Below are 25,400 nucleotides of genomic sequence, written 5' to 3' on the forward strand. Positions count from 1 at the left end.
TATGAAGGCGTCACGTGACTCTCCAGTACTAATGATACCGTCGCTTGTTCATCTGTGGCAACCGGGGCCAGACGTCTGTCAGGTCGGGAGGACAAGGGCAAGCGTGAGAGAGAAGCAGCAGCAGCAGTTTGGAAAAGAGAAAGTCATAGAACTATCCTTAGCTTTACAGTCGATCCAGCTGTCTGTCAACACACAGTTGAGTAAATTATCGACACAATGATGATGACTCAGGTGGAGACCACGGTGCACTATGATAACGGCTATGAGGAAGAGTACATGTTACAGGAGGATGAGTGGGACAGGGACATGCTGCTGGACCCTGCCTGGGAACAACAGCAGAGGAAAGTAAGTCCAAATAACACCTTTCAAAATAACGGAATCCTAGACGTAACTGTGTAAACACTTGTCTTATCAAAAGTTGCAAAAATTTAAATGAAATTGAAAATCCTTTGTACTCTCAGTGAATTGACAGGTTTAAGACAACTCTGTCAACTTGAAGTTGACTGTGATAAAGAGCGGAACATCCGGTTAAGAGTGTCACAATAAAACCAATGACGTCTGTTTTCAGGAACGTTAGGTGCTTTAACGTGGCAAGGGCTAATACAATCTTTCTTTCTTTTAAGCATTTGCTATTAATAATTTTAATGGTGCGTGTATGCGTAGGGGAAGCGCAAACTCTATTCAGGCACATCTTTAATAACCAGGAATTATTTTTTTTTCGGAGTCGGGAAGTCACGACCGGCCCTACACTGCCTTTTGATTGGCTAGTACTCGTGTTCTTTATTGGCTGGGATTGGTCGGGTTTATGTATAAACAGTGGATTGGTTAGAGTCAGAGTAAAAATATTAAAGTAAGCCAATCAGAGGCAGAGTAGGGCGGGTCATACTTATGCACCTTCTGTGATTGATTGCGGTCCCCTAAATCTTTTCTCTATTAACTAAAAATCAAAAACACAAAATAAAAAGAATTGTAATTGTAAAAAAAAAATGTTTTCTCACATTACTAGCTGGCTATCGATAACATTAGCTAGTATTCAACGTGAACGAGCTAATGTTAGCTTTTAGCAGCTAGGCGCAGTGCAAATGTACCTTTATGGCTCTCTAAAATTGAATTTATAATCACAACAGTCAGAGATATCAGGATTTAACGTACACCTGGATGAATTAATGATCATTCTTTCTTTATTTTTTTATGACTATTTGGTGGTTTCGCCTGTAGTTTTAATTTGAAGGACAGCATACGTCTTTCCCCGGCGTGGTTCGGTTCCGCTGCCGCTCTTCTGACGCAGTCGGGCTCCGGGTGTGGGAGGCTTGACGGACGGATGCGGTGGGTACCAGCTAACAATAGCTCGGCCTGCCAGGCAGCGGCTCTCCAGACTGCTGCCTCTTCACTGATACGCGCGGAATGCGAGCTGTCAACAGATGCTCCTAACACATGATGACGCTCTTGGGATTAGAATGGACGCTGCGTCTAATTTTAACCCCGGGACCAAAAGGCATTATAGTAGGGTTAATCCAGTGTCCTTGGTGCGGAATTCTTTTGTTTATAGAAACCATGCAGAAATAGTGTACCGGCAAAACAGCTCAACTTTATATAGCCTCGGCCTCCCACACTGTCAGTTGGTTTTAGGGCTTTAAACTGCAGATCTGTGCATCAGGCCCAATTGTCTAACACCCCCCTTCTTCCACCTCACACACACAGGGATGACAAAACTGTGTATTTTTGGTAACACAAGGCAGCAACACAGACAGTCGCCTATGTTTCCAGTGTTTATCTTTTCACTTATTATAATTTGGAGTTGACAAGCGCTCACTGGAGAGTGGTCTGGGTCTGGTAGCAGCTGTTCAAAGTGATCCGGATTGATAAATGAAGGTTGAATGCACTAACACATGTAGAGTGTTTCCTTTCGTTGCTCCAGCTTGTTGTATACCTTCCACCCCTGTTTGCATTCACAGTGAACACTTGTGTTGCCACAAAGCTTTTGTTTGCTCCATTAGGCCTTGTTTTTTTCCGAATTATTTTCTAAACCTCTCATCCAGCTCGAGCCACAGTGCAGAGGGCTTATTTCAAATCCTACCCGCAGCTGTGGTAGCCTTCCTTCAGCAGATAATGTTAACGGGATGGCACTTATGTTGGCCTTATTTGAATCTATTACCTGACTCAGACAGGTTTATCAAGGGGATTGAAAAAAGCCCTCGGTGCCCAGTCATGTTACAGACTCGAGCCAAATCTGTCTGTTACTTGTGCAGAAGTGTTACGGATGAGCAATGAATATGAGTTGATGTAAGTTAAATAGGAGACAGAATGTCAAAAGTCTCTCTTTAAATATTCGTTTCTCATTTATTTTGCATCACAGCCTGCCGGTCTCTGACCTAGTGAGGCCCCAAAGGCATCGACCAGCTCAATGACTCAGTTCAGGGAATATTTTTAGCTTCAGTCGTCACTGGTCAGCGGTGCTGGAGAGGAAGGTGGGCCGGGCCGGGCGGGGTGGGGTGTGGGGGGGCTTGGAAAGTGGGCAGCAGGGTTCTTCGGCTGTGGCTGGCTCAAATTTGGAGGACCAGCGGGCCATGTTTTTTAACAAGGAGGGCAGCAGTTCAATGTCACATACACCCTGAGGAGTCACTCAGCGTGGAATGTCATGGCCCTTGTTCTAAACCCTGTAATATTCTGCTTTGACACTGGCACCCATGTAAAGTCCCTCTGAGTACGAGGATGTGTAAGAATCAACACCGGGAAACATGCTAAAATGTCTTACACAAGCTTATTTAGAAATTAAAACTCCGAGCCTTTTCGAAAAATAAAAAAATTTCCTCTTATATTCTAAGAGGACAAGAACTTAAATTCATTACAATATATATAAAAAAAAAAAAAAAAACTCCAAATGAAGAAGTGAAAAAAAGCAAAATCAAGTTAAGCGAACAAGTAAAACCATCATTTGCTTCCCAAAAATGAAAACTCATCCTCGTACAGATGACATTTTGTTGTCAACAAAACATTTGTGGAGTTTCACAGCAAAACAACATGGCAGCACTCTCCTAAAAAAAACAAGTATTTGGGGACTTGTTTTAAAATGTAAACAGACAAAAAAAAGATCTCCAGAAACCACGAGATCCCAAAAACATTTGAAAATATGTTATTCACAATCACCCACTTCAGGTGGGGAGCACGCTAACACTTTTAGCTTAGCAGTGACAGTGATGATTTCATCTTGGGTGTAAATGTAATCTTTTCGAATCCCTTTGGGACCTAAGGGTGCACGAAACTCCAGAAATGTTTTGTGGATTATAAAACGTAACCCATGAGGGAAGAGAGGAGCTCTATATGCAGAAAGTTGGCTTGCCAGTGCAGGATATTTTTGGATTCCATATCGTTAAGGTGACTTTTCTTGGCCATGATAATCATGACAGCTCTACTTCCACTGTTTCCTGGTTACTTTGAACTGCTAATGACTGTAATAAAGTTTTTGAAATGCACCATAAGCACTGTTATCTAACCACTGTCCATAAGACCAAAAAAAAACAACATTATTGGCACGTTTTTTTTTTTCTTTCCTTTTAAATTCTGAAGGATCCATTTATCTTCCTCTTGGCATATCCTTATAAATGTTTTAAACAATAATTTTGTGACTGTGCTCCCATCCTTTATCCATGCCTGTCTGACATAGCAATGAGCTCAACCTGGAGGAGCAGCTTACATGCACTGCGATAAAGCCATCAGCTCGCAGCTGTAACTAACCACATTATAAGTGGCGAAATGGTGACAGAAAGTGACGTGAGGGGAAAACTTGCCCTGTATCCACGTGACATTTTCGCTCATGTTTGACACGGTGAGACGTTTCGACGGTTTTTCCTCCCGGTCGCTTATCGTGAGCCACAGCAGGGCGGTCTAAATTTAACACCTTATATCGGTCGGAATGTGCTCTGTGGTTGGCTCCCAGCTTTCATCTGAGCGGCGATGAGCCCCTGTGAACTCTGCTGTTGGCTATTGAGAGACTTTATAAAAATAGGAGGAGAAAGACAATGATCCTATCTTAGCTTGATTTACAGTATTTCAGTGCCCTACACGGAGACTGTTTGTTCTGGTGGTAGTTATCTGTGGAGCTGTAGGAGAAGACATTGGACACTAATGGGCCACGAAGGGTTAATGTGAAAATGTAGCAGCGGTCAAAGAGGTTAACATCGATTATATAGTCTGAACTTGTTAAGCTGTTAGATGCCTGTGTTTGTTTAGTTCTTCTCTGCAGGGGAATATCATATTCAGACTGTAACGCATATAATGTAAAGGAGATTTAAAGTTAAGTTAAAGTCCAGTTTGCTTCAACTTCACGTTGTGAAATGTGAATGTGCTATAAGCATTCGTATAGATTAGAATCTTTTCTTTTGCCTTTCTGTTTTCAATGATCCACAGGGAATCAGCGGAGCTTCACAAGGAAGTGCAAAAATAACAAATTCATGGACCGAACACTATTTATTTGTACTACGACATCTCTGATCTTCTGACACCATACGTGGCCGGTCACAACCCGAGGTCCTAAGCCAAGGCTTCGCTAGCCCTTCCACAATCTAAGCTGAAGGCCAAGGGTCAGCCTCTGCAAGAACTCAACATCTTAACAAGTTTATCTGTCTAATTTCTAGCCAAGACACAAACTTTTAGTCAATACTAAATTTAAACCTTATTTCAAGAAATCTTAATCTTATTGTCACTTGTTTCATTGGTAGATTTTTAACTCACTGTAAACAAAAAGTACCTTATTTTCAATTTTTAAACATATTTTTAAAGTGGCATTTCTTTCAGTGAGGGTATCAGACTGCCAGGCTCTTTGATAACTTTAAATCCTTCCTAAAATATATCTTTTGTTCATGTGCTTGTACAGGGTTTATGGTCTGAATTCACTTTTACCTCTTAAAACCTTTTGCTTCATGTTGTATAATGTTTTTTTATCATTCTCCGTCAACAATTTTCATTTTGCCTTCAAAAGCACTCTAACTTTGTTTTGAAAAGGGCCTTATAAATGAAATGTATTATTGTTACTGTGATATCAAATCCTTTTTTTTATTGAGCCATATGTCCTCTCCTGTTAGACCTTCACAGCCTGGTGTAACTCCCACCTGAGGAAAGCCGGAACTCAAATTGAAAATATTGAAGAGGACTTCAGGAATGGACTAAAACTCATGCTGCTTCTGGAGGTCATCTCAGGTTAGATCAATAAAGGATGACGTCTCTTTTACAGCCTCATGATTTCTTAGTTCCTTTCATCAATGAAATTCACTTTGTATTCACTGAAAGCAGCGTTTTCATCATAGTAGGATTCATTTTGTGGTTCATTTAGCTTTTCATGTGAGGTAGTTGTATCATTAATAGTACACACGTAAACGAACATACTTTGTCACATAATGTTTCCAGGAGAGAGGTTACCCAAGCCAGACAGAGGGAAGATGCGGTTTCACAAGATTGCCAACGTCAACAAAGCTTTGGACTTCATCACGAGCAAAGGAGTGAAATTGGTTTCCATTGGAGCTGAAGGTAAGGAAGCCTCCCTCCATATTTTATAAGACTAAAAACCGTCAGTAGTCCAATTGGAACTCACATACATGGGTGAATTTAGTATTCACTCTTAGGCGAACTGATTATAACACCTCATTTGTCTTTCAGAGATCGTGGACGGAAATGTAAAGATGACTCTTGGAATGATCTGGACTATTATCCTCCGCTTTGCCATTCAGGACATTTCTGTGGAAGGTGAGATCGCAGAATCCAAAGAAACCAAATCTATTTCATTTTATATTGTGACCTTGTGTCCACTGAATGTAGACATAGAACTACTACAGGTGAAGGACAACATGTAATGACATAAAATGTCATTTTGGTTTTAGAAGGCAAAGTAATCTGTAACTTGTGCAGCATTAAAGGATTACAGTCTGATCTCACTTTTCCTCAGAAACGTCTGCCAAGGAGGGTCTCCTCCTCTGGTGTCAGAGAAAGACTGCCCCCTACAGGAATGTCAACGTCCAAAACTTCCATGTCAGGCAAGTGTTTAGCATTTGGACATACAAGACAATGTATTATAACACACATATCACAGTAATGTAGGGTATGTATAGTGAATTACTTCATCTGATAGCATTATGTCAGTTTAAACAAGACAAAACCTCCATTGGTCTCCAACAATGTCATCTCTGAGTCAGGTTAGCATGTTTGAACTGACATGTTGGTTCTCTCTGCTCATTGGCTGGTGAAGCTGGAAGGATGGCCTGGCCTTCTGCGCCCTGATTCATAGACACAGACCCGACCTCCTCGACTACTCTAAGCTCAACAAGGTGTCGTGTGGTTTCACCTGTAACCAGGATGCTGTGTTTCAGCCCCTCCCCAACACTAACAGACTGAATTCCACCAAATTAACACTCCTGTCACGCCATGACTGATTAAGACAGATACATGTTTAGCATAGAATAAAGGTACTTTGAGCTACTTTTAGTAACACTTTTAGTGTTTTTGAGAGTTTTAAGAGTTACTGACAGCTCATCTGGTTTCCTTCAGGGCAGTTTGATCCCGAAACGATTACAAAATGTATAGAAGTTTGAGATAGAAGTCTTTTTTGTTGGGACTGCTGGTGCTTTGTATGGCTACACCAGAAATATGTGGCATTTCATAGGACCATAACAGCTTAACGATTTGAGTTGAATTAAGGTGAATGTTTGCTGAAGGTACACAGTGTGTTAATTGGCTAATGGATGTAATGCTGCTTTAATCGGTGGATGTGTTTCTTTTCCATTTCTTGAATTTTTTTTTCTTATAAGTGCATGTTATTAGTTTCACCTCATGCTTCATTATTCTTAACAAAAGCAGCTTACTTGGTGCACAACTTCAGCATAATTAGCATAAAAGAGAGGGTCGCTTCAGTGATCAAGTTTGTTTGTGCGCCCCCACTGTGCCCATTACAACAATGGATTTAATAATGGGGATATGTGGCCTCTCTTGTATGACACAAACCTGAGGTGATAAATATGACAAATGAATACTGACATTCTCATCCAGCTTTTTCTTTGTGTTCATGCTTCTCAAGATTAGATGTTTTTTCAGGTCAAACAGACCCAAAGCTTATTTAACTGTACTGGGTATTGACTGTCAGTGTTAGTGTATAACCAGGTGAGGGCCTCAGTGAGCTGCGCTGTGTATTTTGAGAGCTCAGGAGCACAGCTGACAGCCCTCCTGTGTCTATTAAGACAATAACGCACAAGCAAGGCACCTTTTTCTCTATTGAAAGAAGGTGCTCTCTTATCCAAATGGGCAGGCTGTGGCTGCTTTGCTGAGTTTCTGAGTGAAAACCAACAGAGATTTTATCCATAAGGTTTTATAGTCATATTTATCAGTTATTCATCCAATGAATTCATGAAGCAAATATTGGAAATAAATGGTCTATTTCCTAAAAAATTCAGCCCTTGTATCCGAGAGGACACCAGATTGCAGAGCTCGAATAGAAAATTTAACACTACTCAGGCCACATTTGGCCTAACACTAGGCATGTATAGTAGGGGAACACCATGGCTGGTTACGAAGAGTGACATTTCCATTTGTTTTGGAAACAGAAGCGCTTACTTCTCAGCACACAACTCAGTGGCCTGACTTGGCGATGACTCTGAATAGCCAGAGAAACATGAGCCTAGGCCCTGCTGAGCTCAGGCTTAGCTTTACCTCTGCTATTGTCCATGCTGTGACGTAGCGTTCCTCAGTTAGAGGCTGCTGGTCATCATGAAAGCTGGGAAGATGTCTGATGAACTGATTACTGCGATATTAAGTTGTCAACACTTCAAGATTATTGCAAGGCTGGTGTTGTCTTTCACAATTAGGAGGCTACCAAATCTATTCCTCAGTCTGTTTGTCATAGATGTTGACACATTTAGCCACTCTTCAGTTCTGCTCATGCTGCCAGGAGACAGTTGCGTCGTACGCCAGGCAGCTGTTGAGTCTGGCTCCAGGTGAGCGTGTTGGTTAAGCCTGCAGTTTTACAGCCGGCTGAGACAGCTCTGGTCAGGGGCGTGCACACAGAGGCCTTGGGGGTATCCTGCTATCCATCCCTCTATTGCTCCATCCCGTCATCTATTTACCACCCTATCCATCCATCTGTCTGTCCTGCACTGGATCTGTGAGCAGCTGGCCCTGTCATGTAGTGTGGCGGCCCCCAGCCCCCCTACCGTTATAGAACAGTGGTACAGAGATAGGGACAATAGCAGCAGCATGATAGCATGATCCATTTACCCCACTGTACTCACTCACCTCACTGACTGCCCCATTAGCAGGGAAGGGTTCACTGTCAGCTGTTAGCCTAATGCACCACTCCCACACTTGGTTTCTCCCCTCAGAGTCATATGTGTGATAAAAGCTAATTTCATTGATTATATCTGTCATTTACAAGAGATACATGATGTGTATTGTAGGGGTAAATTGCTTTTCTTGTGTAATCAATTAGTCGATTCATTTACTATCTGATTAATTTATGATCGTTTATCATAATAGTATAGTACATGTCAGTTATTTTTGTGGGTTCATTAATGTGAAGAATTGCTTCCCTTTCTCATCAGCTATCTTTTAAAAGACATCACTTTTGACTAATAGATCAATTGCTTGATTAAAAAAAAATCAATAGGCAAAATCATTTAATGTAATCTGTAGTTAAAAGCTGTACAGAAAGTAAGTAATGTTAATGGATTTGAGAGTTTCATGGGACTGATCAATCTGCAATCCTCAACATGGGAAGCTGCTAATTAATAATAATTAAGAATATAAACTTAAAAGGAGTGCCAGTAGAGTAGGCAAACAGGGAGTATGATGTGTACACCATAGCGGAGAGGTCAGCACAGTGGCATTTTAAGTCCAGCATTGCTGTTCAGTGATGTAGAATTGTATTTCTTTATTTAGGATGATCCAATGGGGAACCTGAACCTGGCGTTTGACATAGCAGAGAAACACCTGGACATTCCCAAAATGCTGGACGCAGAAGGTAATGTTTGATGAAGTAGATGTGCCCCATTTAAGTTAATTGAAACTGTTCTTTGAAATAAATGTTTGCGATACGACATTCACTGTGCTTCCTTCATTCTCCAAAGTTATTTTCTACTTTTTTCTTCCTTTTTGCCACCTTGCCTTTTCCTCCATCTCGACGCCACAGATATCATCAACACCCCCAAGCCGGATGAAAGAGCTATCATGACCTATGTTTCCTGCTTTTACCATGCTTTTGCTGGAGCCGAGCAGGTAAACTGGTTGAACTTCATCCCTTACAAATTAAACATTTAAAGACAAGTCTGATTTTCTGAGCAACAAATCTATTATGAGGATGACGTTATCAGAGCTATTGGAAGGATCGATGGGAGCATGGCCCACTGTGTTACTTTGCTCTTGCAATTACAATATTCTCGTGCCCTGTGCTCTCAGGCAGAGACGGCTGCCAACAGGATCTGTAAGGTGCTTGGTGTAAACCAAGAGAATGAGAAAATGATGGAAGAGTATGAGAGACTGGCAAGTGAGGTAAAGTCATTTTTCAAAATGTCCTTAAAATATTAATGGATAATGGATATATATATATAGTTCATATTAAATTAATCTTTTTCCTCTGCTTGTTACATGAAATAAGTTCAAAGTAAAAGTACAGACAAAAAATATCTGATGAAGAAAAATCATCAGCCCACTGCTGTCTCCACAAGGAGCTCTCCTACCTTTCCTCTTCCTCCTATGTTGTCTTTTCTGAATCCCAGCTGCTGGAGTGGATCCAACGCACCACTCCCTGGCTTGAGAACCGGACCCCCGAGAAGACCATGGTGGAGATGCGGCGGAAACTGGAGGACTTCAGGGACTACAGACGCCAGCACAAGCCCCCGAAGGTGCAGGAGAAGTGCCAGCTGGAAATTAACTTCAACACTCTGCAGACCAAGTTGCGCATCAGCAATCGCCCTGCCTTCATGCCCTCTGAGGGGAAGATGGTGTCTGTAAGTCAGTGTTCATGATTGTGTGACCTCTAATTGTATCAATTCTCATGGCATATGATTTAGAGGTTAGGATTCTACCAATACGGGTGATTTGTTGACACTTTTTTGCACCTTCAAATAACAAGTATTGATAAAAAAAAATGGGCAGATTTGCCCAGGGGGAATCAATACAAAACACCTTCAGTAAATAAAGTTAAACTGTGATTTTTCATTCAGGACATAGCAAGTGCATGGCAGGGCCTGGAGCAGGCAGAGAAAGGCTACGAGGAGTGGCTCCTTACAGAGATCCGTAGGCTGGAGAGGCTGGACCACCTGGCTGAAAAGTTTCGCCAGAAAGCAACCAATCATGAGAGCTGGGCCAGCGGTCAGTTTTGGTTTGGCTTTTTAGTTGTTTGCATGCAACTAACACTGCTACAATATGTTCATTGATATAAATGTTTATCTGTCTGTCTTGACATGTGAGCCTATCTATAGGCATCTGTATTCCAACTTCTCTGCCAGCTGTTCAATATTCAAGTGTTTCCTTTAACTACAGGGATCTGATTGAAAGTTTAAGAGTCTGTCCAATGCAATTAGCCTGTAGTGAACTGTAAGGGGTTGTTTTCTACATCAGCAATGACCAAATAAGGCCAGTGTTTCGATCCAACCTGCTAATCATATTTTTGTACCTCATTCCTCTCTCTCGGTTTGTATGTGTTATTCAGGTAAAGAACTGATCCTCTCCCAGAAGGACTATGAAACAGCCACCCTGACAGAAATCCGAGCGTTGCTCCGAAAACACGAGGCCTTCGAGAGCGACTTGGCAGCTCACCAGGACAGAGTGGAGCAGATTGCCGCCATTGCTCAGGAACTTAAGTACGCACTCCCTTTAGCAGACGTTTGCAGTCATGTGTCATGGAGGCCCTGGAGTATTTTGTCTTCTCCTGCCAAACACAACATCACGAGGGGGTGGTGGTGGTGGACTAATAGGAAAAGCAACCGATTGAATCGTGTTTCCTGTTTTTGTTATGTATTATTTTAATAGCTTTTTGGCTTTGCCCACTGTATAAGTGGCAGCTGCAATTATAGAACGACATCTGCACAACACAACTAGATTCTGCATTAGTTAATAGTCTCAAAACCTCTGATCTTAGTTCACAATTTAAATGTGGAAGAAGAAAAAGGAAACCGTCTGCATCCAAATCTCCACCAGTTGTACTTACTATGACTTGTTTACCGCCAACACTTCAAGTCTGCGAGGGCGTGAGACTGCAAGGCTGATATCTGCCACTGATAGACAGGCCTACATTAATAAATTGCATATGGTTTTAAGGTAAATAAGGTCAATTACAAGATACATTTATTGTCATTTTTTACCTCTACAGTCCATCAACTTCTAAATAATTCTGTATCATAATGTGGTTAAATATTATTTCTAGACTTGGGGGTAATTACATCAGTGCAGTTTGTTGAACTCTGCACTCCAAGCGATGTCTGCAGAAAGTCCTCCTGAGGGCCCTTGTGGACTGAATTAATAGTGGGTTTTGGACAGCCTTCAGCACTCGCAGACTCCATGCAAACGCCCCTGCAAGTTTGCAAGTCAACAAGACCGGTGAAGCCTGGATATTTGGATACAACCACCCTCTTCTCAGTTACAGATTAGCAGGATGGAGGGTGTGGCTTACAGGCATGCTGACATTTTCAATCAGGAATCAGTGAGGAACACCTGTCCGTCGTTATCTTCTCATTCTGGGATTGGCCACAGATTAAGTATTTCCTGTTTCATATTTAACTAGTCCTCTGAGTGAGGAAGATATCATTTCAACTGACAGGCAAAATGGCCATGTGGTTTCCTGCAAGGTATGTGCTTGTTAAATTATTATTTTGGCTTGTTCATTTTCCATTATTGGTTTAATTTTTATCCAAGTATTTGACCATGCTGTTTTCTCTTACAGTCAATTGCTCCTCTTTGCACTGTTAAGCTGGAATATCCATTGCTATCCTATTAAAAATGGTAAAACTAACACTTCACTGCAACTATAAATATACTTTATCACATGCTTTCTTAGCTTATTCGACTCACCACAAGTTGTCTCTCCTAGGCTGGAGCCAGCGTGATCCTAATGAAGGCAGTTACACTAGCATGGAGACGTCTCCTGGCTTTGATTATGGTTCATCCCAAAGTTTTCCTGCTCAGCCTTCCGATATGAATGATCCTGCTGTCTCCTTCCTGTATGAGCCAGAGAAGGCACAAGTGTATTCTAGACCTGAATCCCCTCCAGCAAACCCTACTCCAGGTGTGTCCAGCATGGCTTCATGGAACACTGCTCCTGTTTACTCTCCTGTGGCAGCATCTACGACTGCCTACGCCATGTCCAAAACTTCTCAACCCATGTCTGACATTGGCCTTCCTCACCCTCCGGGTTTTCAGGCAGGTGAGCTTGAAAAGTATACAAGCATCTTGGGGCAAGGTAGTTCAGAAATGGAAACGGAAGAGCCACATTTTGTGCCCCCACTGCCACCACCTGGTCCATATCCAGGACCTGCCTACCAGGCTGGTGAATTGCGTAACTATGTATCCATCTCTGAGAATGGAAATGAAGAGAGGGAAACGGAAGAACAAGGTTTTCTGCCCCTGCCTCCCTATGCCGCTTCTCCACTGGGAACTAAGGAGCTGTCTGCTTTGTCCACATCTGAAGGCCCCGCGCAGCCAGTTTCCCAGGAACCGGAACCAGTGGGACAAAACTACTTCTACCATCTCTTCTTGACTGGTCAGCTTCCTACTGGCACACTGTCGCACTTCCAGTCAGACTACGAGAAAGGCAGAGACGACTATGGTGAAGTCCAATATGAGAGATACTACTATCCTGTAGCTCAACAGTCGATCATCCCTACTCAGACCCAGGAGCTTCCCAGTGATGAAGTCTATCAACCGCCTCAGTACTATACCAAAGCTTAACAGGACACTAAGTCTTCAACTTGAAGCAGATGATGAAGGCAGCTCTACTCCCTGCAGTTTACTAAAATGTACTTATGTCTGTGTTCAAGTTGCTTGATCTGAAATTTTAATAAAATGAACACGGTCCCTCCTGTGTGTAAATGTTTTCACCATCGCTGTGGCAAATGACCTCTGAGCCAGTTAATTGCTCTGTAAAAGTTGGCAAATTACCCTAATCTGGTGGGGATGCAGGCACCCTGTTGCTGAACTTTGACATTTGATTGGTTTAAAGGAATACAAACACCCAGTTTGGGGGGGGATGGAGGAATTTGACAAGTCATATTAATCATTAGTCAAGTTTTGGGTGGCAGTTAATTTTACAATTTACATTTTAGCAATTTCTTTCTAGTCTTGGACCTTTTTTATGTAGTTAAACCATTCATCGCTATGCCAGTGTCAGACTTGCTCAATTGATATCAGTAGCTTTATATTTTTTTTAATAACATCTTGATGCTTGGGGAACACTTCAAAGCTCTTTTCCACAACTGACACAAACTGCAGGACATGCTTTTTTTTTTTGTTTTCAGTGAGCTGGATTACCATGACGTAGCTGCTGTGAACCAGCGCTGCCAAAGCATCTGTGACCTGTGGGACAAGCTGGGAACCCTGACTCAGAAGAGAAGAGAGTCACTGGAGGTGAGGGCAACATTCAGAGCTAGATTAAATTGACTATGTGAATTAGAGAATTAAAATCTGTGGTTTTACTCACATGCTTTAAATGTTTCTTCATCATAGGGTAAGGGTTGTAAGTGTGTGCTAACACTTGAGGGATACTTTTGTTTGTACATGACAGGATGTGGTGGTAAGTCCCCACAAGAGTGTGCTAATGTTCCACATGAGCTCCAATAGAATGAAGTTGCATCCAAGACCAACTTGAATGAAAATGTCAATGTAAGCATATTTAGCTGCCTGTCAAAGACATTTGAAACAGTGAAGACAAAACTGATTGACGAGGAGAGATAATTGGATCCCCTCTAAAATTCCTGACCCAGATAGAATTATTTAAATGGAAGGGTAGAGGGGATAAAGGAGAAATAGATGTAAGAGTCCCGCCCATGAAGGGACTGGCTGAAAGCCCACTAGCCACTTCCTCTGATCCATGCTCACCATTCCAGACCAGCAAATGTGTGAGGGCCCGGGAAAAGGGCCAAGGATTAAGTCTGAATGACAGTGACAGGGGTCTGTTTTCTGTCCATCTTCCACTCGCTGCCATCCCTTGCTACGAGGAGGGACACTATCAGGAACAACTGAGCCAGAGCTGGCGGTTAATAAGGCCATACCACCCACCCTGGGATCATAGCTAGATTATGAGACAATGGCCCCTTGGCACAGACATGGAAATGGCCCCTCACCCCTCCTTTTTATAGGAGCACACCAATTGAAGGAAGCAGCGTCTCTTTTTGGTTGTTTTGTGTCTCTTTGTTTTACCCTTCTTTTGTGTCTTTGTAGTTGTTTCTATCTTTTTGTAGTTGTTTAATGTCTCTTTGTGGTATCTGTGTGTCTGTGGTATTTTTGTGTCTCATCGTGGTATCTTTGTTTCTTTGCTGTCTCTTTGTTGTCATTTTGTGTCTCTGTGTGGTATTTCAGTGTCTTTTGGGGCTACTTTTATGTCTCTATAGTCTTTTCTGTCTCTGGTATTCCTGTGTCTCTGTGGCTTTGTATCTCATTGTGTTAGCTTTGTGTCTCTTTGTGGTATGTCATTGTCTCTTCATGGTGCCTTTGAATCTTTGTAGTCTTGTTGCGTCTCAACTTGGTCCTTCTGTGTCTCATGGTTGTACTTAAGTGTGTCTTTGTGGTCGTTTTGTGTATCTTTTGTTATCATATGATTTGACTTTTGCAGAGAAACTCCCAAAATAGAAAGCTTAGGCCAAGGAGCTCTCTGACTCCTTGGGTCCCATGACCTGTGCCTATTAGGCCTCTTGAGTGATCCATCCATGCCTGATGTTAGTCATGAAAAGAGAGAGGGGATGTTTGTTTTGGGATTATTTGTGAGATATGAAAATGATGAGTCTTAAGCCCAGGATGGAGCCTAATCATGAGCTACATGTTGGATGCTATGTTTTTTTTTTCAGGATTTTAATACAACAGATATGTGATATCTTGTAATCCTCTCAGCGGACAGATAAACTGCTGGAGACTATTGATCAGCTGTTCTTGGAGTTTGCCAAAAGATCAGCTCCTTTCAACAACTGGATGGAAGGAGCCATGGAGGATCTGCAGGACATGTTCATAGTGCATACTACTGAGGAGGTCCAGGTCAGTTACTAACAGCACTGCAGACTCACTCAATTACTGCTAATACTGTTTCACAGTGTTGCTGCTGTTGAATCATCCCCTTCAGATTAACCTGCACATAATTTTCTAGGATTATGAATCCTGTCTGTAAATTTTATGTTACATGGGGAGTAATTTTGGTAGATCTGTCCCACCAATAAAGAAAACCACATAATGCTATCACTCTTGGCAAAACTGAAAGTGTAATAAAATTTAAGGACTTCCCATTTCCTGTTCCAGAGTCTAATCTCAGCTCATGAGCAGTTCAAAGCTACCCTTCCTGAGGCAGATGTAGAGAGACAGGCCATCATGGGAATCCACAATGAGGTGCAGAAAATTTCCCAGAGCTATGGGATCAAGGCCAACATCATCAATCCCTACAGCATCATCACAATCGAGGAGCTTCTCCACAAGTGGGATAAGGTAGCTTCAGCTTAAACACTACAGTTTAAAATCATTATTCCGACAATGGCTGCCATAGGAAAGCATTAATTATGAAACGGGAACAAGGAGTGCTACTCTATTGTTTTATAACTGAGTTGAAGCACCCAGTTAGCATCACAAGCTTATAATAGTGGCATCATTCTGTTTAATGTAATGGCTCTTTTCATGAGCGGCCATCTTATCACACTTACAAATAAGCCCTTTTGTGTGTGCATGTGTCTGTGTGGGTTTTCTAGGTGAAGAAGCTGGTTCCTCAGAGAGACGGTGCCCTCCAGGAGGAGATGGCACGCCAGCACGCCCACGAAAGGCTGAGACGACAGTTTGCTGCCCAGGCTAATCTCATTGGACCCTGGATACAGGCCAGGATGGAGGTTAGACATACAGGCTTCATAAGCAATTCGACAGTTATCTCCATCTAATTAAATCATGACCTAAAATGGAAGATGATAATATTCCAATGCATTAAACATATGGGGGGGGGGGCAATGATTGTGGCTTTCCTGATAATTATGATGATTGGATAATGCACATCATTATTATTATCATGCACATCATCTAATGCTATACATCCAGACAGAATTTACTCTTAGCCACAGGTAAATGACTCCCTGAAAAACATCTTATCTTAAGACCAGCATCACCTAAATTACTCCAGAATTAAGTTGACCTTACGTGCTATCCTTACAGGAAATTGGGCGCTGCTCCCTGGAGATAGGAGGCACCCTGGAGGACCAGATGACCCAGCTGAAGCAATTTGAGCACGTCATCGTTGCATACAAGCCAAACATCGACAAGTTGGAGGGAGACCACCAGCTGATCCAAGAGTCGCTGGTGTTCGATAACAAACACACCAACTACACTATGGAGGTACAGAGCAATGGCAAACAGTGTCATAAGAATATGCAGAATACCCAGTGCATGCATGTACACTATTTGCAAACACTCTTACATAAGCTACTCATTGAATTCTGAGTGGATACTCAAATTCGCATAAAGGAAGGATATATAAGGACATTCATGTCCCATAGTTGCCAAAATTACAGTAACATACTTTAATGTACACAACATTCAATATTCAAAACTGCTTGAGTTTCAAGTTTCCCTGTGTCAATGCGTCTGCTTTATCCCCACATCGACAGCATATCCGTGTGGGGTGGGAGCTGCTCCTCACAACCATTGCTCGAACCATCAACGAGATTGAAACCCAGATCTTGACTCGAGATGCCAAAGGAATCAGCCAGCAGCAGATGAATGAGTTCAGATCCTCTTTCAACCACTTTGACAGGGTACAGCTCTCTACCAATTTCACTTTACTTTTTTTTACTTTTGTCCATTTGAGTGACTGATCTAAAGCAGTCTGAGCGAAAGCAGAGCGGGTGGAGGAGGTAGCCTTGCATTTAGAGAAAGTTCTATAACTGAATTGCACTTTGACCAAAAAGTCCTGCACAAAGAGTTCCTAATGTGGAAGATGCTGAATTCTTACCAGAGCCAGGGGCAGCATTCAGTCACTGACCCTACATCTGACCCAAAGCGATTCCTGGCGGCAACGGTGGATGAAAATTCTACTCATGCTATCACAGATTCCCACAAATAATGCAATTTAAACAGAAGCTATTATTGAACTGGGGAATTTTAATCTGTATTTAGCTTAATTTTATGACTCATGAGAATCTTTAATGAAAGTACAAAAATGGATGACTTGATCAAGTATGCTGTTTCATTTTATTCAACTTATATCTGTAGAAATTTCACAGACGGACTGTGCTTAACAATGCTGAGTAACAGCATGGATAATACACCTGTCAAATACAGACTTCAAAGTGGCAAAATACTGCTGTGTACTTAAATACCAGATAAGACTGTTTTTTGTATAAAATTCCATGTGCACAGTCTGTGCATGCAAGTACATCTGCAGCATTATAATTGCTTTTTTCTTGAGTTTTTAAACTCTCATACCTCTTTTATCATGAAATCTTCAGCACCTTTAATGTCTTATCGGAAAAGCCAAAAGAGTCAGTGCTTAAAGTTGAAAGCACTCCTACTCCGTTTATTTTATAATTTTGAAAAAAATCTATTTATCAGTTTCAGATAAAGAAAGTTTGAAAAAACTGTACATCACATGCGTCTTTTCAGAATTAGGTCTTATAGTATTAATGCCATGTTTAACTCTGTTGACAAGCATGTTATTTATACGACACATTTATGTGCCTCTGTTATGCTTAAGTTTCTGTAATCTCTCTCTCTACTTTTCTCCTTATTTCTTGTATGGTGAACATGAAATTTGGATACCTACTGTAGAAGAAGAATGGAGCAATGGAGACAGATGACTTCAGAGCCTGTCTCATCTCTATGGGTTATGACTTGGTATGGTTATTCAAATTACAGCATGCATATCCGACCTGAACCCAGTCACGTTAGAGATATAAAATATATTTAAATATTTTTTATGTTAATGTAGAACAATGCATGTTCACGGTAATCTACTGTGTACTGTACATATCTATAGTGCTTACCTGAAAACTTCACTGCTTTTCCTCTGCTCTACTCACATTCACAGCCACTCGCTGCTGTGGCTCTTTCTCACTGACACTTAGCCACACACTTGCTAGGCACACACTTTTTATTTTCGCCTTTTAATCATTACTGGAAATGTAACTGTAGCAAGTAACTCACTTTTTTATATGCTCATTCATAATTTAAAGATATGAATTATATTCAGCTATGAAAAAGCCCTATGAGTCAGCAGAGAGCTACAGAGAGTAGTTGGAATTGAGATGTTACACCTTCTGTTCAACTTGTCTGATGTAAACTGGCCGTTTTTTAGACCGGCACATTGCAAGTAGTTGCTTGTTTTCAATTCGTCTCGTGTTTTCAAAAGTCTTTGGTCTGAACTGGGCTCGAACTAAGCCAGGCTGGAGTTTGGTTAGGATGTAAAAAACAGAATGCCTGTCGAGTTCAGGTTGGGCTCAGTAACAACTCTCTTATGCTTGATCAGGTAGGGAGAGAAAAATGTGGCCTGAGCAGCACACTGTAGAAGCTCTCATTCTCCATCTGTGCCCTTCTCAGGGAGAGGTGGAGTTTGCCCGTATCATGATGCTGGTAGACCCCAACGCGACCGGAATCGTCTCTTTCCAATCTTTCATTGACTTCATGACCAGAGAGACCGCTGACACAGACACTGCCGAGCAAGTTGTGGCATCCTTCCGGATCCTGGCAACTGACAAGGTATTTGTGTGGGTTGGTGTGACTTACTGGCATATGGGCAGATATTCTTAGCCAGCACTAATCTTCTGTGTTCCAGTCATTATTTCCAAGTATTTGCCATGACATCTTGATTTATGATCTACAATTTGTTCATGAGCTTTAAAAAAAAAATTACTCTCTGAACTGTATTTTCTTTCCACCACTGCAGCCCTACATACTTGTGGATGAGCTGAGGAGAGAGCTCCCCCCTGAACAAGCAGAGTATTGCATCATGAGGATGCCGCCATACGCCGGTCCTGGAGCACCACCAGGGGCTCTGGACTACACTGCCTTCTCCACTGCCCTCTATGGAGAGAGCGACCTTTAACCCACTAGAAACCCTTTCATCTACTGACCGTTTACCTAACTCCCCGCAACCTCCAACCTGACATGTTTTGATGAATTTATGGAATCTATAAGCAAGTTGGATCAAATATGATGAATGAAATGTGTTTGTGACCATACCAGGTTTTTTTGTTAAGTAGTTTTCTGAAGCATTAGACTGTCTACAATCATGCTGCACATGTATCTACTTCTTTGTTCTCTTGGATTAAAGGTGCCCCCTAAACAAATACAAAGTACCATGTTCAGATTATATTGAAACAAAGCATTGTACATTTCATCGTATGTGTTAAGGTTTTGGTGCACAAAGTTAGGGTTCTGTGATGAAGGCAAAGCTAGAAGAAAAATCTACCTTTTGAAAATACAGATTACCTAACAAGATAATAGGATCTTTCTGTTTTGGTGCTTATCTATTGAAGAAATCAGACATGAAAGAAGTCTTTCTTCTTGCAATGCCATGTATTGTTTTCATACTTCCCCATAGGGCCTTTTGTATTGGGAATAGTCTTCTGATAAGGCATTTTGAGATTTTTAAAGTAAATTTCAGTTTGCAAAAGCAATTTTAGACTCACTGCCATTCAACAATAAACAGTGTAGAAAATGGGTTCCAAAATGGACAAAAATATACAGTACCAACAGAGGGAAAGTGGGGAAGCCACATGAATGCAAAAGTAAATGTTTACAATTGTAGTTGTTTCAAGGCAGAGAACACGGAAGACTGAGTGTGCAGTATTCATGAGAAATAATAAAAACATTTTCTCAGTTCAGTACAATAAACTCCTAAAATACACTTGTAAGAAACTAAGGAAGCACAAAAGGTTAAATCCTCATCGATAGGACCTGGTAAAAACGGGACTAGATTAAAAATAAAATTGTCTGATGGTAGTATCTAAAGCCTTATGAGGTAATCTGCAAGAGATGCATGTTGGCATTACTGCTTTATTAAACATGAAAATATGTTTATTAATCAAAATGTATTTGATGTATGGCTAGCATCTTTATATAGATATTTTTCGATTTAATCTTTTGGCTGCCAAAGTCATTTTGCAGGCAGTCTTCTCCATTTGTCCTTTCCCAGCTGTTTCTAGAGATGAGTAATCATTATTTTGCTTGTTTGTGCCGAGCTCAAAGAACATCACTTATGTAACTCCATATTTAGGCATTTGTTGTACCACTTTAATGTCTTGACTGACTCAAAATATTAACTTATTAGTCAAGTTATTTCCCCGTTCTCCTTTGTTGGTACTGTTTATTTTGGCCTTTTTATATGCTCTTTTCTATACTATTGGAACATAAAATGAAAAACAGATACAGATAATTTCCATACTGTCACAAATTGAGTATTTTAGATGTACATTAGTGGTAATGATTTAACCAAACTCAAATCAAACATTTTGCAGCCACTGGCAGTTTTTGAAACATGCCAGAAAATACTGTGGAAGTTGTAAAAGTAATGGAATTTTCTGTTTGGAAGATCTTCGGCCACTTCACACAAACTGAAGGCAAGGCACTGGAGCGTGCTATTAATTTAATACTCTATTTAAATGCAAGCAATCCACCTCAGACATCGCCGCTATAGGTGCCAGGGATGTTCTCATTTTTGGTGAAAGCTCGGATTTGTTGATTTTGGTAGGGAAATAAAGATACTCAGGCAGTACTGACACCTTGAAGAAATTTGCTGGCTAAGTAATCAAGTCAATTAGTTAAACTTTGTACTTGAGGGTATATGGAGTAATTAAATAAACTGTTTGTGACAAATTCAAACATGTATTTCAACCTGATAAATCCTTGCTTGTACTATGTGTGTCTTTGCAGTTTGTCAGTCCATTTAAAACAACTGTAAGCCTTAATCCACATTGTAAAAATATCAGGACAGCAAACCTATATTTTCATTTACCGGGTTTCTATGTGCAAAATTCAAAAAATTATTGAGGGGTTGATCAGGTAACAATTCAATAATACAGTACAGACTGGAACATGATACTGATGAGATGGGTTGTGTGGGTTCTATTGGCAGTAAAAGGAGAGTTACACTTTTAGTTTTACAAGATAAGAAGTACTTCAATATGCTTGGCCAGAGAGAAAAGTTAACCTAATGAAAAATGTATAACTTGGTAAAGTAGTTCAGACTTTGTAGAAAAAAGTGACGTCTGCAGTGTCATCTTCAGGGGCTGCAATTATTCCTTCGCCATATTAAATTAAATTGTGGAACTGGGTGGAAGGAACAATGTGTTAATGATTTAGCTTTTATAGAGCACTGCCACTAAGGGCTAAAAATATAGGAAATCTCCACTGTATTGGATTACAGAACAGGTCAGTGAATCTCAAAATTCAAACCACTTCTCTCTCTGTAGAGAATGTGGTCAGCAAATGTGTGGTAAAGGTCATATAACAAAAATGTACAGGGATCCTGTGGAGATAACAAAGCCTTTAGTGTATGTTATTGTATGTAGTCCATTTGATTTTTTATATGCTTGTGTACAAGTGGAACTTACAGTATGTTGTGGTGGTGTGCCTTGAGAAAAGTCAGAGAAAAGTCAGAGGGTCGCCAGAAGCATTAGGTTGGCATCCATCCACATGCGCCAGGAGTATCCAAAACAATCCATCTGTTAGTTTTCCAGATACACCAGGGACAAGTAATACATTTTGACAAGATAAACTGATGAAAAGGTTAGCAGGGGTTATTAAAATCAAGCAGAAATACCCCCACTTTTCATAGCAAATTTGGACTACTTTTTATTTTACTGATAATTATTTTACCATTAACACCAAGATGTTTCCTGCTAAAAATTGTTTAATTTCATATAAATTATGGGGAAAACTGAGATAGTGTTGAGTTGGTAAACTTCCAGTTAATTCAATTGTGGACTATTGCATTTGTATTTCTGCTAGAGAGCGCTCTATCTGGTGTCTACTGAAATGTACTCAACACATAGGAAGAATCAGGTTTCAGGTAGTCTATGATTATTTAAGTGGGCTTGAATGATGCAGTTCTTTAAATTACATTCATATTTCCCCTGTAATTATAAGCAGTGCTCTGTACGAAACTTCCAAATACATTCTGAGGAAATTACAAACCCATACAATTAAGAAATAAGGTGTCAGTTAGCATCCCTATCATCTTGCATGGTCAGATGCTAATGTTAGCTAATACACAGCGACAACATTGTAAAAATACCTTCGAGTGCAGGCCCAGAACTTTATCCATCTCAGATAAAGAGAAAGTACTCTTATAGCATTATGTGGTAGCCTATATATAAGTGACTAGCTGTGAGTTGCCATGGATGCTAGCACCAAAAATCTTTCTGCACTTTACAAGAACACTCCCGCCAAAATAGCTGCTGTGATTAAAAAAAATAAAATGGACGCCCTTATCTTAACTCCGCCCACACGTTAACTTGCGTACACCTTCTTCTCCTGCTCCTGCAGTCTAACACTGTCTCCCTCTGTGCCACTAATAGTGCCCATGTCTGTGCTAATGCAGCTTATTTGGTTCAAATAATGACTGATGCTGGAGAGAGCGATGACGAATTTCAGTTTCTACGAACGGTGAGTCATAAACTTTCCAAACTAATGCCCAATATTTGGTCAGTGCTAAGCTAACGTAGAGCTCCAGGGGCATTAACAATTACCTAGCTTAGTTAAAACCTAACATTGCTCTTCTGAGGGCAGCCAGTCAGCATCTCATAACATATATTTCTTAATCAACTCATGTTTAAAATGTGTTTTTATTCAGCTTTTGTCTTGTAGCTAACAATTCTGTTTGGTAGTCTAACTAAATCTGAATAAACAGTTAGTTCCTTTGTTAAAGGTGTTGCATAAGTGTAAGTTAGCATTAGGTTATCTTCCTTTATTATTCTGTAACCTCAGTTTTAATATTGGCGACTTTGTAGTGACATACTGTAGTAAATTAACATTCACACAGCTAGTTTAATATTAAGCTGATCTGTCATAAATCAAGTGAGGGCCATGCATCGCCCAAGGTTGTTAATTGAAATTAGCTAATTTTATTATGCTATTCTTCTTTTTATTAAGATAACAGATTCTTAACCAAAAATTCTTTATTATAAGTATAACTAACATGAAATGCACGAAATAATAACACTTACAATTGATTTAATTAATACTAAATGTGCTTGTTTACTGCACAGCTCCCAGGCAATCTTGTTATCATGGTCACTTTGTTTAGTTTTAGTCATTGATGGTAAAGGAAGACCACAAATGGCATTTTTTCATCCTCACTGCAAGACGCTATCATTGCTCCCGGGTTGTAAGTTATCTTACAGCTTGTTATCTTTGACCCCTGATAAGGGCATGTCACAGCGAAAGTGTCTGGTGTGGATATGAGACAATACACATGGTCACACACAGGCAGTAATGGAGAAGGTTACTGAACCCGGTGCTCAGATTCGTAAATTGATCCACAGTATGAAAGTACACTGTCGATATCTGTGTCACACATTATTACGTTAAATGCAGGGTTTCCCCCAGGAAATTGTTCAGCTGAGGTTGGAAGCCACCCAGATCCTAATGAATCTTGTTTCATGCTCAGTTTAGTTAGTAAATGACTTAACGGGTCGTTGCTTTTTGTCATAAAAGTGTATTCACTTGCCATAGTGTTAGCTTTGGCCGTCACTGTTTGAGGTGGTCCACCTCCGCACAATAAAACACCGTAGGAAACCCTGAGGTGTAAAGATTAGAATATAGGCTACAGATCACCATAACTATTAAATCCAAATGAATGAACATGCATTTCCAATTGTCAGGGCTTTTAGGACATTTGGATGACGTTTTGTGGCTTATTGCATATTCACATGCCATATTTACCCCAAAGAGGAGCCAAATCCTCTAGCCATCTGAATGCCACATGGTGCCTCAGACTTGGACAGTGTGTTTGACTGATTGCAGAGTACTGCTGATATGAGAAGTGGACAGCAGGGTGAATCGGGGGTCACACTGTGCAGTATCTTCCCAATATGGAGGTATGCAGCCCGGGTACGAAGAGGTGTTGGTAGTCCTGGCTGTACTTTGGAGATCTGTTGTCTGTTGTCCTTCTCTGCAGTTCCTTAAATAGATGTGAAAAGCCTAATTCCTTTGACGTGGTCCATTTGGCATTTGACTTAAGATAAGATACATTTTAGGTGACACAGATCTACTGTAAATGCATCTACAGTAGGACTAGACCATGTTTTGCTGATATTTAATCAGGGGTTTATACTTACATTTATTGTGCCCTGAAGTAAATAATGTAGGGGAGCAAAAATTTATTTGAGAGACATTAGTACAGAGGGTGCTATTTCTAATGGAGCATTGCAATTATGTTTATTTAATCTGTATCCATTCAAATACCTGAGTGAATCCATTTGGGATTGGCGTTCAACTTTTGAAGAAACTGTCAAGGATGTTTGGTCGAATGTGTCTCCTGAAATTAACATCACATTATCAGCCTGTATCAGACTGTTTAACACGAGAGGGCATGTAACTCTGTGCAGTAAAACCTTCAGTTATACATTTTCTTCCCATATACTCTGTATATTTTTATGTAATTTGCGCAGTGTTTCTGTCACTTATTTGTAAAATTTTTGTTGTTTTCATAATTTGCTGAAGGCCGAATTCATGCTAGCAATGAATGGGTCACCAAAAACCCAAAGACCCATCCATTTATCTTCCCTAAAAGGATTTTATTAATTGGATATTAAATAGAGGGTTTTTTGTCTCTCGGCCAAAACACATTTCAGAGGGTGCACAGAGTGCTGGATCTTTTTCACTATGATAAAGATTTATTATTGATTTGTCCTTCACAAACAAATAAGTTGAATCTATATTGCACTCAGACTATGAATGTGTTGTTGTTTCAGGGAGATGACGTGGTTTTGCAGAGTATCTTCACCTCCCAGGATGAACATGTGAAGCTGTGCCTTGCTGCTGAGGGATTTGGCAGCAGACTCTGCAGGCTTGAGTCCACCTCGAACTGCAAAGTAAAGAGCTCCATTTTAAAGATTTCACAGTATTTTATCACTGCCAGAGCAGTCCATTTGTCAGTTATCCTCACACTTTGTCAAAAACAAAGTAATGAAGATGGATCTGTAAAATGAGCAAATAATTCCTGAAAGTGTGTGAATGTTTAACCTGTAAGG

At 40.7% G+C, this 25,400-nt stretch overlaps 3 protein-coding genes and 1 long non-coding RNA gene across 7 annotated transcripts in view; 3 read left to right on the forward strand and 1 right to left on the reverse strand.

The window, feature by feature from the left end:
• The first annotated feature begins 55 nt into the window (after window positions 1–55).
• On the forward strand, window positions 56–21,060 carry actn2b (actinin, alpha 2b). The gene is made up of 21 exons (XM_030441994.1): window positions 56–345; window positions 5,082–5,196; window positions 5,404–5,523; window positions 5,653–5,739; window positions 5,939–6,026; window positions 6,239–6,317; window positions 8,917–8,998; window positions 9,167–9,252; window positions 9,433–9,525; window positions 9,753–9,983; window positions 10,200–10,347; window positions 10,688–10,838; window positions 13,488–13,596; window positions 15,076–15,216; window positions 15,475–15,657; window positions 15,915–16,049; window positions 16,366–16,545; window positions 16,818–16,964; window positions 17,977–18,042; window positions 18,745–18,903; window positions 19,091–21,060. The coding sequence occupies exons 1-21, from the start codon at window positions 217–219 to the stop codon at window positions 19,247–19,249; spliced, it is 2,688 nt and encodes an 895-aa protein (XP_030297854.1). The 5' UTR covers window positions 56–216; the 3' UTR covers window positions 19,250–21,060.
• Window positions 11,730–13,062, forward strand: LOC115596684 (uncharacterized). The gene is made up of 3 exons (XM_030441995.1): window positions 11,730–11,822; window positions 11,918–11,976; window positions 12,065–13,062. Exons 1-3 carry the CDS (start codon window positions 11,800–11,802, stop codon window positions 12,919–12,921), a joined length of 939 nt encoding a protein of 312 aa, XP_030297855.1. The 5' UTR covers window positions 11,730–11,799; the 3' UTR covers window positions 12,922–13,062.
• Window positions 21,061–21,120: 60 nt separating the features above from the next.
• LOC115596685 (uncharacterized) lies at window positions 21,121–22,742 on the reverse strand. The gene is made up of 3 exons (XR_003986942.1): window positions 22,442–22,742; window positions 21,759–21,869; window positions 21,121–21,673 (listed from the first exon to the last, which is right to left on the reverse strand). It is a non-coding gene; the product is annotated as an uncharacterized LOC115596685 (long non-coding RNA).
• The window catches only part of ryr2b (ryanodine receptor 2b (cardiac)), a 64,702-nt gene continuing 61,906 nt past the window's right edge, over window positions 22,605–25,400 (forward strand). The window contains exons 1-2 of one of the 4 annotated variants that reach the window (XM_030441993.1): window positions 22,605–22,812; window positions 25,122–25,241. In XM_030441993.1, coding sequence (XP_030297853.1) covers window positions 22,765–22,812; window positions 25,122–25,241 — 168 coding nt within the window. In that variant the 5' untranslated portion in view covers window positions 22,605–22,764. Of the gene's footprint in view, window positions 22,813–24,195; window positions 24,246–25,121; window positions 25,242–25,400 lie in introns of those variants that run through there. The other 3 variants (XM_030441990.1, XM_030441992.1, XM_030441991.1) reach the window with 3 other exon arrangements.

Source organism: Sparus aurata, chromosome 15 (genome assembly GCF_900880675.1).
Source record: "Sparus aurata chromosome 15, fSpaAur1.1, whole genome shotgun sequence".
Taxonomy (NCBI): Eukaryota; Metazoa; Chordata; class Actinopteri; order Spariformes; family Sparidae; genus Sparus; species Sparus aurata.

What these genes read in the sequence shown, in the direction of transcription:
- actn2b (XM_030441994.1), top strand. Translation starts at nt 217, where the DNA reads ATGATGATGACTCAGGTGGAGACCACGGTGCACTATGATAACGGCTAT. An exon ending in ATACTACTGAGGAGGTCCAG is followed by an intron (nt 15,217 to 15,474) that starts GTCAGTTACTAA and finishes TTCCTGTTCCAG; the next exon opens with AGTCTAATCTCAGCTCATGA. An exon ending in GGATACAGGCCAGGATGGAG is followed by an intron (nt 16,050 to 16,365) that starts GTTAGACATACA and finishes CTATCCTTACAG; the next exon opens with GAAATTGGGCGCTGCTCCCT.
- LOC115596684 (XM_030441995.1), top strand. Translation starts at nt 11,800, where the DNA reads ATGGCCATGTGGTTTCCTGCAAG. An exon ending in GCCATGTGGTTTCCTGCAAG is followed by an intron (nt 11,823 to 11,917) that starts GTATGTGCTTGT and finishes TTTCTCTTACAG; the next exon opens with TCAATTGCTCCTCTTTGCAC. An exon ending in TTGCTATCCTATTAAAAATG is followed by an intron (nt 11,977 to 12,064) that starts GTAAAACTAACA and finishes TGTCTCTCCTAG; the next exon opens with GCTGGAGCCAGCGTGATCCT.